Raw genomic sequence first — 11,820 nt, forward strand, 5'->3', positions numbered from 1 at the left:
AAATTAAAAAAAAAATGATGTTCGATTCGGAATAAAAAAATGACAACATTAAAAAAGAAATTAAAAACAATAATGTTCGATTTTGAACAAACTATGTGCCAAAATTGAAAAAAAAAACATAGTTTGAAAATTTAAAAAGTAAAAATTTAATGTCTTTTGTGTTATTTTTTTCAATTTTGATATATCATCATAACACGTCAACAGACAACCTAGTCAATATAGTTAAAATTATAACAAATTAATAAATGAAATGTTAAATGTAAGACAAAAAATAACATAGACTCAAAACTTTTATGAAAAAATTTTCAATTTTTTATTCCTAAAATGGGTGACAATAATTGTCCTTAATTTTTTCATTATTTTGTAATACAAAATTAAAGAAAATAGTTTTTTCTTTTCTCTAAATATTATTTGATTTAGGTCTAGAGGCGCGTGCAAAGAGTAAACCGTGGAACAGCATGTTCAACGCCTCTTCATCTCTAACCTACAGACAAACGTGGAAGCATCCCCCCGTTAAAAAATAGGAGGCGAAGGCCGTTAGGTACAACATCTCAATCATCACACCGTCGTTACACAAACGACCAAATTTAATAATTCCAAAAATAAATAATTAAAAATAAATAAAATACCGCACGAAGCTTTGAACGGCCAATGCCAGAGAGATAATGCCTGAGACTCTGCAGTGGTCGTTATATTCACCACAACTTCCATGCCGGAACTTCCCTTTGTCTCTCTCGTCGTTTTCTGTGTTATGCGGCGGTGGTCGACGTTTTTATGGCTGACGACGACTAGCTCAATTCCGCCCCTCAGGAGGAGGCGGAGATACCGCCTGAAGTAATCGCAAAGCGTTGACATCTCCCTCTCTCTCAGTCTTATGTCGTCGGCATTTGAACTTGCTGTTATCCCTGGTGTTCGACTCCGTGAAGCTCCTGTTCTCTTGTTGTTGCACTTTCACAATGCTCTTCGTGAAGAAGTTGCTGACCTCCGTCGTACTGCGGCGGAGGCGTTGGACAGCAGGATCTACGGTGTTGACTTGATTCAGGAACTCCGCCGTAGATTTGAGTTTCTGAAGCTTGTTAATAAGTATCACTCCGTTGCTGAAGATGAGGTTTCTTCATTTTCCTGAATCTGATTTCTGTTTACTAATAATTTAACACCGACACTAATTACTCTATGTTGAAACCACCGTCGAATAGCTTATTACCTTTTTCATGAACTTTTCCCTCGGGTTGACTTTTAAACTTTGAATTTTTCTGCTTATAATTAAGGATTTGTTTCGAATTGATTGTTTGTGAGCTAAATGCTTAAGTAATCCAATTGACTATGATGATATTTGAGGTTTTTAGGCACATTTCACTTGATTAATTTCAGGTGATTTTTAGAGCTCTGGATGTACATGTAAAGAATGTGGTGTCTGCGTATTCACTTGAGCACACAAGCTCAGAGGATATTTTGGACTCGATTTTCCATTATTTAGATGTTTTGGAGAAGGAAGATGAAAGGTCTATTTCCAAGCCATTTCAAGAACTTGTGTACTTCATCTGTACATTGCAATCCAGCATTTGCAAGCATATGGCCAAAGAAGAAGAACAGGTATGACACACATTCTTGCTTAATGCTCACAATCATAGATATATGGTTTTTTTACTCTATATATACTACTTATGTAGCAGATAATCTTGGATCCATATTAAATTGGGTTCCTCATTGTGGAGATTATGGGCATTTGTCCTGAGATCCCATTTTCATTTGTATTATCATGCTACATATATACGTACTAATTTGGCATGAGGTCCGAGCTTAAATGATGTGTTATGCTTAAAGGAAACAAAGACCATGATTAAACAGCTCTGTATAAACACACATTACCTTCTAATAGACTTGGCTAACTACAAATTTGGAATTATTTGCACTGAAATATAGTACAACTCTAAAACTTTCCCTTTGAATATATCATAACAAAAACACAATATTATTGAATTTCGGAATATACATACCAATTAATCTCAACATTCCACAATAAGTTAAATGCATCCAGTCTTTTGCAAGGGTTTCGTTAGAATATCTGAAAATGTTGCACTCTAGGATTATGGATCAATCAACTACAGAAACCAAAACCTTTTCTTGGTAGTTAGCTTGAATTCGATGGCCTAATTTTATGAATCAAAAGACAAAGATTAGGGTTATGTGGAGAGATCGAGATTGAAACGAAAAAGGAATGCGAGAAAGATCTGTTTGTAAAGAACAGATGGCCAGACCCAGAGCAGTGGTTGCCACCTCTACCTGACTGACGGGAGAAACCATCCAAACGCCGCAATGCCCGCCATTGCCGTCACAGCCACCGGAACAAATTCCACCACCGCTGCCACAAATATACAGTCTGCTGCACACAACAGCAGAATAAAGTAGTGTAGCGGTGATTAAAACCATTGCAGTTGTTGCAAACAGAGTAAGGGCGATAAGTGGTCCTCCGATGGCGACGGCGGCAGGAGATTCCGGCGATTGCCTAAACCACCGCAATCTTTATAATCACAAGCCCACAAATATCTCATCTTCGTTTCATTGCCTACACCTTAACCCAGTGGGGTGCGAGGGGTTGCAGTGTCGCCGGAGATCTGTTGGAGAAGACCCAAAACCTAAACAGGCAATAGCCGGTAAAATTCTACATTTTGGTCGGTATTATTGACCCTTGTTTAATTCAGTTTTTTTCAAAATAGAAGAAGCTTATTAAAATGATCAAAGATAGATGGGTTATTATTACAAAATGATTGTGGTTTAAATAAATACATAAAATGACTATGAAGATAGAAGTTTGTGAAATATTTATTTAAGAAACTTTTTTTTTTCTGCAAAATCACTTGACTTTTCATAAAATGTTATGTGATATAAAGTGTAAGCTGACATAGTATGTGCAAGAGATATAAAGTTAATTATCTCCTATCTCTACCACCACCATACGTCTGTTCAAGTGATATAAAGTTTTTAAACTTTCATCTTTCGTAGAGAGGTCTATTATCATCCATGACTTAAAAGTGTTGAGTCAGATAATGAAATGCTAATTTGTTCAACGTGGATTCCTTACAACCATATCCTATTAAGCTTTACACTGAACTTCTCTTGTGAACTCCATTTAAATTTACTACTTGATCATTATTCGACTCAAAACACATCATTGGTTGAATTCATATGAACATTTACAATGGAACAGGTTTTTCCATTGCTGACTCAGCAGTTCACTACAGAGGAACAGGCGTCATTCGTCTGGCAGTTCATCTGTAGTGTTCCTATGTTACTCTTAGAAGACTTTTTTCAGTGGATGAACTCCTTTCTCTCTTCAGACGAAAGGGAAAATGTTCTACAATGTCTTAGAGAAGTTGTCCCTAAAGATATATTCCTACAAGAGGTATATATAAAGATTTAAATCTGAAAACAATTGTTTTATTTAATTTTTTTGACATATATCCATTTTTTGAAGGTTGTAATATCGTGTCTTAAAGCAAAGGAGGAAAATACGAGTGTGGACTTTGATAAATATGGAAAAGGGTCTTTATTCCTGAATGGGCAGGCGAATTTCCGGAAGATTCTAGAAGTTTATTCATCCGAGGGTGATGTTGAAGAACATCCAATCCCAGGACCTATTCAATACAGTCCATGGGATGGTGCACGTTTATGGCATGCTGCCTTTAGTAAGGATCTTCTAGATGTTTTGGAGGAGCTATATTCAATTCAAGATTCGAATGATTTTTCTGGCCTAGTTCCTGCAATTGTGCAGTTAAAGTTTTTTGCTGATGCCATCATATTCTACAGGTAATAATATATATAAAATAGAATCAATTAATTAATTTATGAAAAATTTACATGATTGGTCCTTACGGTTTGGCAGAATTTACATGGTGAGGACAACTATCAAAACGTCTACACGTTTGTCTCTATGGTTTCAGTTTTTACTTGCATGGTCGTGTTTGTCCCTAATTTGATTTTTTAACTTTTTAATTATAAACAAAAAGAAACGTAGTTGGACCCCACCACTCCCACCTACTCATCCACCCCTCTTATTTCGATCATTTGGACAAGAACCACTTCAAAATTGCAAGAAATTGAAACGACAGGGACCAAACGGGTAAAAGTTTTGATAGTTGTCCTCACCAAATCATGGGACCAATCTTGTAATTTTGTGTTAATTTTTTGATTTGTTGAAACTTCATGCTTGATGCAGAAATCTGATGAATTATTTAAAATTTTCAGCAATGCATTGGATAAACTGTTCTACTCTATGTGCATTGAATTGGCTGAAGACTGTCCAGCTCCTTCTTATCAACGTTTCTTGGATGACAGTCAAATCGAAGGGTTGCAGTTGTTGCTATATAGCAAGAATGAAAATGTATTGTCAGCAAGAGACTTTTTGGAGAAGCTATGTCACAAACTCAAAATATCTGCCATAGGGATCCGCAAATACCTCACGTTTGTTGAAAAAGATGTAAGATTCTTTTTTACTGATATTTGAGTAATGCAACTAATTACTAACTAACTAAGCACAAACCAATATTTATGCCTATTGGAACCTAAGTTATAAGTATTGGAACCAATACTTATAACTCAGGGCTGTTTGATAAAACTGAATCATTTAGTTCTAAATGATTCAAACCTCTGAACGGTAGGAACGGTGGTTCCTTAACTATTCAGAAGATTTTGATCCTTGAATAGAATTAGTTCTATTCAGAGGTTATCAAACAGCCTGTTAATATGAACTTACCAACATCTCGCATTCTCGTTTCCTGGCAGGTTTTCCCTTATATGGGTATGAACTGCAGCCGTAACATGCAGCGGCGGCTATTATACGCGAGCCTCGAGATGATGCCACTTGGGTTACTCAAATGCATATTTACCTGGTTCTCAAGTCGTTTATCTGAGGAACAATCAAAGTCCATTATGCATAGCATAAAACAAGGAGGCCTCCTTATCAACAATTCGCTATCTTCCCTTTTACACGAATGGGTACGAATCGGTTACTCTGGCAAAACATCTGTGGAAAAATTCAGAATGGAGTTACGTGAGGTTTTTGATAAAAGATGTTCATTTGTTTCTGAACATATCAAAAACGATTCCGGGTTCCCGTATTTCCAATTGGACACACAACTCACCAGATCCAACATATCCAACACATCGTACTCTACCGGGATCAACTATCGTGTATTTTTCCCTCAAAAACCACAAATCACAGCTCCTTTTTCAACATATCCAACAGGGAACAATAATAATAATAATCATACAGAAAGTTCTTTTCGATACCTAGAGTCAAAACCAGTGGATCACATCTTTTTCTTCCATAAAGCTTTGAAAAAAGACATGGAACATCTCGCTTCTCTTTCCGCCAGCCTGGCGGGTGAGAAGAACTATGATTTGTTCTCAAATTTTTATAAACGATTCCATCTTTTACGTGTTCTACACAAAGTACACAGTGATGCAGAGGATGAAATCGCGTTTCCAGTTTTAGAAGCAAAAGAAATCATTCAAAACATTAGTCAGTCGTATTCCATTGATCATAAAATGGACATTGAATATTTTAACCGAATTTCATATGTTCTTGATCAAATCTCGAAATTTCATTTCGAGAATGGGGATGATGTCATCTATCGTCAGCTATGCGTGAAGCTTCACGACATGTGTAAATGCATGAATAAAATGCTGTCTGACCATGTTGACCATGAGGAAATCGAGCTATGGCCTTTGTTTAGAGAACATTTGTCTCCTAAAGAGCAAGAAAAGATCATTGGATGTATGCTTGGAAGAACAAGAGCAGAAACTTTACAAGAAATGATCCCATGGCTTATGGCTTTTCTCACAGTTGAAGAACAGAACGCGATGATGTCATTATGGCGTAAGGTTACCAAGAACACAATGTTTGATCAATGGTTAGGAGAATGGTGGGAGGGTATGAAGAGGTATGATGTTCCCAATGTTGAAAAGTCAACTCAGTTGACCAAGTTAACCCGGTCAACTCCAGATGCGATGGAAATCGTCTCGAAATACTCACCAAGAGGAAATATGGGAGATTTATCAGAAATGAATACCATGAATCAGAAAATGATTCACCATGAAGATGATAGAGATAGGAAATCAAGCAAAAAACAAGATGTTCATGATTGTAAAGTGTGCAGTGAGATGAACAATACAAGCACACAAATATCAAGTGAAAAAGGTGTGAATTTAGTATTGAGTCAAGAGGAGTTGGAGGCTACGATTAGAAGAGTGCATTGTGATGAATCATTGGAGCCTCAGACGAAATCAATCATGATACAGAATCTGATAATGAGGTTAATATCGGCTTTATATTTGAGAAAATTACAAAAATAACAAAAATAGGTGGATGATTTTAACAAAATGACCATGCTTTTTTTTTACTATTTATACAAAATGACCACATATTTTGTAATGTGCCCTGCAAAATCATTTTTTCTTTATTATTATTATTATTATTATTATTATTATTATTTTTAGTTATAAGATTCTTTAGTTGTGGGACCATATAAAAAGTCATTTCGCTTCGAGCCCATTGGGACAATTTAGTCATGTTATGTAAAGAGTAAAAAAAGTGGTTATTTACATATTTTGCAGGGTTGTAAAAATCCTGACTAGGTCCCTCTGATCCGTCCTTAGGCGCTACCTGACCGCCTAAAAGACACCTAACGATTAATCACTACCTATAAAATGAGCGAAGCAGTAGCAAACGATGAAATGTTAACATTTTGAAGAAGATCCATCTCAATAGAAACTATTTGAGGAATGATTCGTGTTGTATTAATCATATTAACCTATTTTGTTATGATATTAGTTATATTTAATTTTTTAAAATTTAAAGAATTAGCAAATTAGGGTCCGTACTTAATCCCCTGAATAATCTCTGTTTAGCCGATTAATCCCTTAACACCATACCACCGATTAGCTAACGTCGAATGTTTTTTACAACCTTGATATTTTGTTAGAAACATCCACCTATTTTGGTTTCTTTGTGATTTTCTCTTTATATTTTCCTTTTCTTGCTATGTTTTAATCATAATATTGTAGCTTAATATTCGAATTTTTCTCAGCCCTTGGATCAACACGCAAAGAAACTCTGATGACATGGATGCTAATGAGGAAATAATTCCCGGCATATGTCCATCTTATCGTGACTCTGACAAATTAGTGTTTGGATGCAAACATTACAAGCGCAACTGCAAACTTCTTGCTTCCTGTTGCAACAAATTATTCTCTTGCAGACGTTGCCATGATGATGCCACTGATCACTCAATGGATAGGTATGCATCTTTTCTAGACCAACTGATCTTTCCTGAACAAGACTAAATGACCAGTTTACCCTTCTATATGTATCTGTCCCATTACGTCTATTAATTCAAAAAGAAACAAACATTAAGACGCTGCTTTTTTTATTCAATATAAAAAATCCAATACGAAAAGTGTTTGAACGTGAGTAAATGACCATTTTACCCTTACACTTCAACACACAATTTGTCAATATGCAGAAAAGCAACAACAATGATGATGTGCATGAAATGCTTGATAATCCAACCCGTTGGTCCAACATGTTCAACCGTTTCATGTAACGGTTTATCCATGGCCAGATACTACTGCTCAATCTGCAAACTTTTTGACGACGAGAGGTGACTTTTTCATTATTTATTTTCCATTGTTTTTTTTTAAAGCATTTAAACATACTCAAAAAATAATAATAATCTAAATTTGTGTTGTAAAACAGGCAAATATACCACTGTCCTTACTGTAACCTCTGTAGAGTTGGAAAAGGCCTGGGACTTGACTACTTCCATTGCATGAATTGCAATGCATGCATGTCAAAGTCTCTTTCAGTTCATATTTGTAGAGAGAAGTGTCTTGAAGACAATTGCCCGATATGTCATGAGTATATCTTTACTTCAAGCAATCCTGTTAAATCCCTTCCATGTGGTCATATAATGCATTCTTCTTGTTTTAAGGTATTAATCTCATCTCATCTCAATAAATAGCAATGTACTTTTTAATTATTTTTTATTCAAATTTTTTTATTGACTCTTTAATGCTACTCTTAGGAGTACACATGTTCCAACTATACCTGCCCCATTTGCAGCAAGTCATTAGGCGATATGCAGGTGAGTTTTTTAGCAACCTACTTTGAGAAGTTTCTTTTTTTATATAATTATATATTTATATTCATAAATTATTTTGTTAAAGTTGAATTTTTGTTGACTCCTAGGTATACTTTGCGATGTTGGATGCAATGTTGGCTGAAGAGACAATTCCAGACGAGTATTCCGGAAGGACTCAGGTGAATAAATAGTTAAATACTAAACACACTCTCTCACACACACACACACACTTGATGTATGTTCTATGTTAAGATTTTAAATTTGAAAAAATGATTTTTCAGGATATTTTATGCAATGATTGTGAGAAGAGAGGAACTACGTCGTTCCATTGGTTGTACCATAAATGCCCTGGGTGTGGTTCGTACAATACACGGGTTATCTGACGTGGATATAATGTGAGTAGCTTTAGTTTAAATTCTTTGAGTGTTGTAATTTTTTTTTTTTTTTATATAAAATATATGTGATAACATTTAGGTTTTAGTGTATCCTTGTTTATATGAATCTTACAAAGACTCTCAAATGTACACGACATTTCAAATGATCAAAGCTTCCTACAGAAAGAAATGAAACAATTAAAAAGCAAGAATTGAATCCGAGTATAAATAATTTGTGTACTTTTAAAAGAGTAAATTACCTTTTTGGTACCAAAAAAAAAATTCTTCCACAGTTTAGGTATTTATTTGAGATTTTGTAACGTTTTTTGTTTCTATTCCATATATATATATATATATATATATATATATATATATATATATATATATATATATATATATATATATATATATATATATATATATATATATATATATATATATATATATATATATATATATATATATGAGTACATTTTTGGCACCAAAATTGCAATAAGCTACACTCATTCAAGGACCAAAAGTCGTCATTTTACTTGAAAATAGACCAAATAAGGGCCAAACTTGTAAAAGGCAACTTATTGAGACCCAAATTGAAAAAATCGGCTATATTCAAGGTCCAAAAATGTAATTTACTCTACTTTTTAAGTTGCAGACACTGATGTGGCTAAAAGAGTACATGGATATGTCCGAGCTGCCACGTTGGATCAAGATTTAGAATTATGTCACAATGCTTATTTACTTCGAAGTTCAAACATCAAAACTTGTGTTATGAAAATAAAACTAGGATCAAACCGAAGCGCCAATTTGATTCTTCACTCTCATGGACCATTTTGTGTATATAACTTTGAATCTTATTTAACATGTTTAAGTTTGTTTCTGTAAAAGGCTTTCAAACACGTTTCAATAAGCCAAAAAAATTATATATTTTAAGGTAAGACTTGAAAGCATATATATTTCATGTGTGGTATATAACATTAAAAAAAAATGTTGCTTTGGTTATTTTTTTAGGGAAATCTATAGAAAAGTCATACTATTTTAGTTTAATTTATGAAAAAATCTCAAACTAAATTTTGTTTATAGAAAATTACAAAATACTAGCTAAAATTTTGAAAAAACCATTTTTGTCTGGTTTGTTTAGTTTTGATAGAATATAGAGATTTTTTTTTAAACTTACAAGATAACCAAAATATTATGATTTTTCTAAAAATTATCATAAAATTAATGGATATTTTAATTAACAAATCATTTATAAATAACAAATATTTTTATTATAAACAAATGAAATACATTTGTTGCTAATTTATAAAAATATAATAGTGGACTAAGTATTCATCTATTGTTTACTGATCACCACTTCAAACTTTTTATGTTCCTTATATTCATCATTATGGGTGTCACGATGCGATGTATCCTGTGAGTGTTCCTCTAATGTCGGTGTTCATGTTAAGTTCTTTAAACTAACTACAACCCAACATCCATACCTCACCTGGTAACAACTATCGGCAAACGCACATCTATCGAATGTGAAAAGTGAACCGTGAATGACAATTTATGTGACAACCAAGAAAATTTATGTCACCAACCACCGTTAGGAAATAGTATGGAAAGATAAATGTAATAGCTTAACATTGTAAGGTTTGATTTTATTTGAAAATATAATCAAATGTGCTATTATATTTAGAGATAATTCGACGTTTAGACTAAAAAATAAGCGTCCAAAAAGTTGTACCATCTTTTAAAATGGTTAATGTATTCGGAAAGTACTCGTTGACGTGATTCCGAGGATATACACTTGATAAAAATCCGACTCTAATTGGAGGAGTTATGTTAGAATTCGTAATGTTTAGTTGTGTCAATTTGTAACGCATTGAGTTCGCATGTTTTGTAATGTCAATGTCTTTACTTTGTGTGATTTGTTTAAGTTTCGAATTCGCATATTTTTTGTTACCTTAAGTTCGCAGTTTATCAGTTGGCTTCAGATGCCTTTATGATATTCTTTTGAGGCGTATATAAAGGAAAATTAGTTAGAAGAATGAGTTAGAGTTTTGGATAGAATAGCTCTTTGCGTATGTATCGAATTATTCTGTTGACTCGTTAATCAAAGGGGAATCTTATTTACATCGTGTGTTCTTGTGAATCTCTTTATCGTTTATTGTGAATCTAATCGTTCCATCAATTGGTATCAGAGCGGGAGATCATTTGATTTTTTTTTCAAATCTCGATTTTGTCGTTGTTAATTGTGTTTTTTTCAAATCTCTTTGCAAATTGATCTTTAATTCCATGTTTGGATCTTTCAATTTGATTCTAAAACTCTTTTTCAAGTTCGTTGATCCGATTCTTGTTTCATTTCATTCAAAATTTCAAAACAGGATTCACACTCAATTACGTTTAACCTTCCAAGTAGTATCGGTTCTACATCGAGAATTCTTATTCTATTTCCTAAAGACTATGAAGTTTGGGTTCTTCACTTTGAAGATTATGTTCTAGGGATTGAAACTCATGTATCTAACATTTAGCACACAATCACAAAAGAAACATCAAGTATTCCAAGACGAAAACTGAAGTCAGAATTCAAGAAGATTTTGACACCATTGTTGTTGATGACACTGAAATTGATTATGTGGAGGAAGACAAATTGATGTGCAAACTGAAAGGATTAAGAATCATAAGGTTTGCTCTTCCTACTGACACTTTTCATTTAGCCTGTTCTTATCAAACTACAAAAGAAATATAGGACAGTTTGAAAGAATTATATTTTGGAGATGCTGATCTCACTCATTCTTTGCAAACATCACTTCTCTCCGAATTTGGATCTTTTGAGCAAAAGTACAATGAAACTATTAAAGAAACAGTCAATTGATTTAATCATATTTTGAGTCGTATGCTAAAACACAATTTTAAAAGAGAATTCATTGAACAAAAGGCTAGGTTCATGAATAGTTTGAGGCCAGAATGGAAGTTGATTGTTTCTATTATTAAAGGTCATGAACAATTCAAAAATTACTCTCTTGCACAAAATGTTGGTATTCTAAAGTCTCATGAAGATGAAATTATAAAGGAAGCAAAGTTGGTTACAAGTGTTGGTTCGTTAGCCTTGGTGACGAAAAGTGAAAGTTCAAAGCAAAAGAAGACAAAGATTGTGGTTGAAGATTCCGAATCTGAATTCTTAGATGAAGAACTTACAAAAGAAGACAAAGTTCTTATGGTAACTAATCCAAAGAAAATATTCAAAAACAACTTCTCTCGTTTCAAAAGAACATCGAAAACAAATATGCTCAAAATAATTACAAGCAAGGATGTTCAAA

General features: G+C 33.6%; 1 protein-coding gene and 1 long non-coding RNA gene across 4 annotated transcripts; one reads left to right on the forward strand and one right to left on the reverse strand.

Moving 5' to 3' along the window:
- Positions 1–646: 646 nt before the first annotated feature.
- Positions 647–9,462, forward strand: LOC145103088 (zinc finger protein BRUTUS-like At1g18910). Of its 3 annotated transcripts, none has more exons than XM_079040629.1 (13): positions 647–1,108; positions 1,372–1,593; positions 3,209–3,403; positions 3,476–3,807; positions 4,246–4,477; positions 4,783–6,314; positions 7,089–7,298; positions 7,524–7,661; positions 7,757–7,991; positions 8,085–8,144; positions 8,249–8,320; positions 8,423–8,536; positions 9,162–9,462. In XM_079040629.1, exons 1-12 carry the CDS (start codon positions 875–877, stop codon positions 8,522–8,524), a joined length of 3,564 nt encoding a protein of 1,187 aa, XP_078896755.1. In that variant the 5' UTR covers positions 647–874; the 3' UTR covers positions 8,525–8,536; positions 9,162–9,462. The 3 variants fall into 3 exon arrangements, with proteins under 3 accessions (XP_078896755.1, XP_078896754.1, XP_078896756.1); XM_079040628.1 differs by having other exon boundaries at positions 648–1,108; positions 9,168–9,462; XM_079040630.1 differs by lacking the exons at positions 647–1,108; positions 1,372–1,593 and adding an exon at positions 2,530–2,654 and having other exon boundaries at positions 9,168–9,462.
- On the reverse strand, positions 1,921–2,423 carry LOC145103089 (uncharacterized). The gene is made up of 2 exons (XR_013706360.1): positions 2,284–2,423; positions 1,921–2,150 (listed from the first exon to the last, which is right to left on the reverse strand). It is a non-coding gene; the product is annotated as an uncharacterized LOC145103089 (long non-coding RNA).
- Positions 9,463–11,820: the final 2,358 nt, after the last annotated feature.

This window comes from Lactuca serriola, chromosome 4, assembly GCF_051521515.1.
Source record: "Lactuca serriola cultivar US96UC23 chromosome 4, Lser_US96UC23_V15, whole genome shotgun sequence".
NCBI classification, from domain to species: Eukaryota; Viridiplantae; Streptophyta; class Magnoliopsida; order Asterales; family Asteraceae; genus Lactuca; species Lactuca serriola.

Excerpts from the sequence above, each read along its gene's own strand:
- LOC145103088 (XM_079040629.1), top strand. The coding sequence starts at position 875 with ATGTCGTCGGCATTTGAACTTGCTGTTATCCCTGGTGTTCGACTCCGT. Across the intron at positions 3,808-4,245 it reads GATGCCATCATATTCTACAG|CAATGCATTGGATAAACTGT; the intron begins GTAATAATATAT and ends TAAAATTTTCAG. Across the intron at positions 4,478-4,782 it reads TCACGTTTGTTGAAAAAGAT|GTTTTCCCTTATATGGGTAT; the intron begins GTAAGATTCTTT and ends GTTTCCTGGCAG.